A 5,251-nucleotide genomic window follows, 5' to 3' on the forward strand; every position below is an offset into this window, starting at 1 on the left:
TTTCATGAGGATTTTTTTTTTTTTTAGATATTTAGGCGGGCCAGTTATATGGGCGCGCAATTCCAGTCCTCTGCTGTATTATTTACAAAAATTGCCAAAAAAAGATGACAGTGAACTTACCATAAGGAAAATCCCACATGTCCTCTCTATAATTTCTCTCCAGTCAACTCTTTTTTTGAAGAAGGTTTCTATTCGAAGCAGGCTCTCGTATATTAGGTAATATACAGTGGATATATTTATACAGTATTATAAATTTAGCTTCGTAATATTCAATTCGTGTTACCAAACAGTTTCGCAAAGGAAGGAGTGACTTCAACAGGCGCCAGAAATGGTTTGGTTTCTTTTGTATTGGGAGGTCTGAAAACACGACACCTGGTATACAAGTCTCAGAGATGTAAAACAAAATTGGGAAACGAAATCCAAAGATAAAATACAGCAATAAATAAATAATATTAAGGTTACATACATACATTTTCAACCATGATATCAATAATGTTTAGATTATTGAAGCACACCTGTTGCATAATTTGAATACAAGACTATTAGAGTTATGTCCCTTGCATTGGTCTTTTTTTTTTAATCTGTGTCCTGCATGTCAGAATTCAGGTGGCAGCAGTCTACCTAAATTGGCCTAAGCATGTGGTTGCTTGTGGATATTTGCTGCTGATGACGCTCAAAGAAACAGAAATCTAGATTTAGCAATTCCACCACCACTGCCAGACACTTTACATTCGCTACTGATATACTTCTGTGCTTTTTAGCTATGTCTCTGTTGCAAGTATTTCTATCAAATCTCTCATCTCAGAATAAGTTCCTTTCGTCCATCCAATACTCAGAGGCTCTGGAAAACTATCAAAGTTGCTGATCTGCATCCACTGAATAAGTTGTTAAAAACAAAACAGGAAAAAAAAAAAAAAAAAACAACAGCATCATAAGCTATAAAAAAACATTTTATTTTAGGAAAAAAAAACTTAAAAAATAAAGGCAATATTAACAAGTCAACGGCTTATGGCTTCTCTCTCGAACCTCCAGGGAAAAAATCAATCATTGAAAATACTCCAAGAAACAAGGATGTTCAATTCAACTGAGGAAGCATAGACCTCCACTAGGAAGCAAAATCTGAAAGCTTTAGTCTTTTAATTTAGTTCAGACTGTTGGAGGAATCTAAAAGGATGAACTGTAGCCTGGTATCTGGAGCCTACACATTATAATGCATAATTTATGCACACACACACACACACACACACACACACACTGCATCAAATATCAATACAGTATGAATTGCTGAATCAATGATGATTCTTCTGGAGGACTCTTTTGGACTGGCAGTGTGAAGGAAGAACAATATCCTTTGGTTAGATATAACAGTTGTTGGTTTAGATGTCAGGCAAATCACTTCAGCAAAAAAAATGCTCCAAAACCACTTATATACAAAATCAGGTTTTCATTTATCTTTGTTTTCAGGATCAAAAGCACCGTGTTTTCCATAACCTTCAACAAATTTCTGGGCACCTATCAACAATAGATGAATAAATCAATCAATCAATTAATGAACTAATTTACAAAATACATTATTTACATTTGACGGATATTTGTCCTCATCTTGTTTGTTAACACGTTTCAGCTGATATACCCTCCAGCCTTCATCAGGTGTCTTGGGGAAATTTCGAACCTGGGTTCTTATTCCTAAGGTATGCCCATAGGCATATAGTGTAGTGGTTAAGAGCACGGGCTACTAACCCCAAGATTCTGAGTTCAATTCCAGGCAGTGACCTAAATAATAATAATAATAACATCGAAAAATACCTTAAGAATGAGAACCCAGGTTCGAAATTTCCCCAAGACACCTGATGAAGGCTGGAGGGTATATCAGCCAAAACGGTGTGTTAACAACAAACAAGATGCGGACAAATATCCGTCAAATGTAAATAATGTAAATAATGTACATAATTCCTCATCTCTTAAATATAGAACTGTAATTTACGAAATATTTAAACAAAAGTGAAAATTAGAAACTATTTTTGATCTTTTACTTGTTTCAGTCATTTAACTGTGACCGTGCTGGAGCATTGTCTTGAACAGTTTAGTCAAAGAAATCAACCACAGAGCCAACATTTTAAAAAACCTGATACTTGTTCTAAAGGTCTCTTATGCCAAATAGCTAAGTTATAGAAACATAAACAAACCAATGCTGGTTGTCAAACGGTGATAGGAGACAACCACAGACACACACATACATATGATGATACTGATGACCTTGTTCTAAAAGCTGAGACACTATCAGAACTAGAGGAGATGTTTCAGGTGTGGAAGCAAGGTCTAGAATTGAGTGAAGTCCCTTTCTTTTGGTCAGTAATGCAATGAACCAATGATTGACCCATGGGGAACATGTACACAATGATGCCACCATTCACAAATAATGATATAAAATATAAACAAAGACAACCAAACAACTAAAGATAAACAAAGTAAAAACAAGTCCAAAATTAACCTTTTATGGATTCCACCGTTAAGACATCTCTTCCATTGAGGAATTCATACTGTAAAGCTTCTTGTCGGGATGTGGCATCATAGCAAGAATAATACGTAGATCTGCGATCAGTTTGAAGACACATTTGTGGATATCTTGAAATCGATAGAGCTAACTGTGTTGCTTGGCCAATAGCTGGGAGAAGAAAAGATTTTAAAAAAACTCTAAATTACAAAATCAAATTTCATGGTTATTCTTCCAGTAATGATGCTAAATATCTACTAAAAAAAAAAATAGAATTGGTATTTTCTGCCAGTTACTTTGTCTCAATGAATTTGATATATCTCAATAGAAAATAGTTTCAATAAAATACAGATTGGGATATAAAACTGCTTTCCACAGTAAAGGGTAATGAAATTTTGAGTGGAAATATTTGGTTTCTGCAGCGAAAGGGTTAAGATTTGAAATTTGAAATAAAGTAATATAAAATAAAAAAAAGAAATGGTTACAGATGAACATTCTAGTATTTGATAGAATTTGATAGAATAAGTAATAGATAAGCATTGGGGTTGATATAATTGTGTAAAATCGCTTGAATATGGTATTGTGCTCTAGTTTGATTCTTGTCCTGTAACAAACCTGTAACAAGAACATCATCCAATGTGCTGTAAGTCTCAAAGGTTGTTGTCATTTTGCACTTTTGCAAGATTTGGACAGAGAGTCTACGAGGTGCCACCCTACAGCAAACTCAACATATTATCAGCTGAGTGGTAGGAAACAGGGCCACACCAACATTTGGCTGGTACTCATTTCAGTTTAAGTAGACTGGAGCAACATGTAATGAAGTACCTTGCTCAAGGACACAACGTGCCATGTGATTGGGAACCAAACCCATAACTTTACAATTGTTTGTCTAAACAACCTAACCACTAGGCTACACACCTTCACAACCACTTTACAGTGTAGACTGGATGCTTTTTACATGGCACCAGCAGAGGTAGGGTCACCAGATAACTTGCAAGATAAAGAATCTTTGAGAGGGGAAGGGGTATTGGAGAAAGTGATCTTGTGTCAGATGATGAAGGGTTAGAATGTGACAGAGAGGCAGATACAGATGTCTTGCTGTAGAGGAGGTACATAGTTACCTGGCCAGAGAAGGAGGGAGAGAGAAAGAGAGGGTTATTAAGAATGCTGTAAAGGAGACACACAGTTATCGGAACTGGTGTGAGAATAAGGAGGGTGTGATCCCTAAATATTTTGCTTCTCCTTCCTCAGGAACCACAAGGACCCTTTAAAGGAGTATAGAATGTACAATAACAATAATTACCTGTCCCGTTAGGAACTACTCTATTAGCAAGACCAATTTGGAGAGCTTCTTTACTGTCGACTGGCCGACCGGTTAGAATTAAATCCATGGCACGGGACAAGCCAATGAGTTTTGGTAATCTTACTGTGCAACCATCAACAAGGGGGACTCCTGGAAAGATTAAGGAAAAGAATATGAGAATAAAATATCAAACAGTAATGAGTTTTGGGGGATCACTGCCTTAATAATAATAATAATAATAATAATAATACAAGGAAGGCAAAGGAAGGAAGGAAAGAAAGAAAGAAAGAAAGAAAGAAAACAAAGAAAAAGGAGAAGAAAATGACAGGAAAAGATAAAAACACATCTTACCCAATCTCCGGTTGTAGACACCCATGATAGCTGATTCTTCAACAACTCTCAAATCACACATGAGTGCTAGCTCCAAACCACCAGCTACAGCATAACCAGAAACAGCTGCTATGACAGGCTTAGAAAATGACATTCGTGTTGGACCCTATAAAATAATTCCAAACCACAAAACTAGAGAAAAACGCCTGTTTCCTAGAAAATATAAATAATAATAATAATAATAATAATAATAATAATCCTTTCTACTATAAGGACTGAAATTTGGGGGAGGGGGAACGTTGGTTACATCGACTCCAATACTCAGCTGGTACTTATTTTATTTTCTGCTAACATATATCATACAATATATTGATCCTTACATAACTAAAATATTACTAACATTTGTTTCTCTATTTTGTGTAAGTATGAACAGGTGTATGCATATCTGTGTATACTGGTGGCTCATAAAAAGCACCATTCGAGCGTAGTTGATGCCAGTGCTTTTCTATACAATATTTCGTTTTGGGGTTATTTTAAAATTTGCCAACGCTATCAAACATGACGTTGCCAACCACTACAAAAGACATGTGATGCCAATCCGTAAAATAAACATCACAACTAACAGGTCGTTCTGTTGATCAGATCAACTGGACCCCTTTCCATCATAACCGATGGAGTGCTAGTTTTTTTTTTTGTGTGCCTACATATGTATATGTGTGTCCGCATGGCATGTTAAGCTACAAAATAAACCTTTTATATTTATTTTCTGGTCACAAATACTATTAATACTAGTTATATGGTAACAAAAGCATTATACAAGAAACGGAAAAAAACTTCAACGAAATGAAATACCATTGGAGCACGTTCTGTTCGACTTGGGGAATCAGGCAAGGAAACTTCAGCAGTTCGAAATTCATCTGCAAGTTCTTTGAGATCAAACCCGGCACAGAAATTGCCACCTAGAGAATGGAAAATGAAAATCATTACAGTTAGAATACAAATAGTATCAATCGAATAAAAATGTTGGTTTCTGTCTGGTCAAAATGTCCAACCCATGCCAGCAAGGACAACAGACATTAAATGATGATGATGGCGATATATATATATATATATATATATATATA

At 35.6% G+C, this 5,251-nt stretch overlaps 1 protein-coding gene across 1 annotated transcript in view; it reads right to left on the reverse strand.

Annotated features, from left to right (window-relative positions):
- Nucleotides 1–932: 932 nt before the first annotated feature.
- LOC106873749 (putative enoyl-CoA hydratase/isomerase YngF) overlaps nucleotides 933–5,251 on the reverse strand; it is a 9,611-nt gene continuing 5,292 nt past the window's right edge. The window contains exons 3-7 of the mRNA XM_014921247.2: nucleotides 4,980–5,086; nucleotides 4,149–4,293; nucleotides 3,798–3,947; nucleotides 2,492–2,665; nucleotides 933–1,512 (exon numbers count right to left, since the gene is read on the reverse strand). Of these exons, the coding sequence (XP_014776733.1) occupies nucleotides 1,445–1,512; nucleotides 2,492–2,665; nucleotides 3,798–3,947; nucleotides 4,149–4,293; nucleotides 4,980–5,086 (644 nt within the window). The 3' untranslated portion in view covers nucleotides 933–1,444. The remainder of the gene's footprint in view (nucleotides 1,513–2,491; nucleotides 2,666–3,797; nucleotides 3,948–4,148; nucleotides 4,294–4,979; nucleotides 5,087–5,251) is intronic.

The sequence above is a fragment of the Octopus bimaculoides genome, chromosome 23 (genome assembly GCF_001194135.2).
Source record: "Octopus bimaculoides isolate UCB-OBI-ISO-001 chromosome 23, ASM119413v2, whole genome shotgun sequence".
In the NCBI taxonomy this organism is placed as follows: Eukaryota; Metazoa; Mollusca; class Cephalopoda; order Octopoda; family Octopodidae; genus Octopus; species Octopus bimaculoides.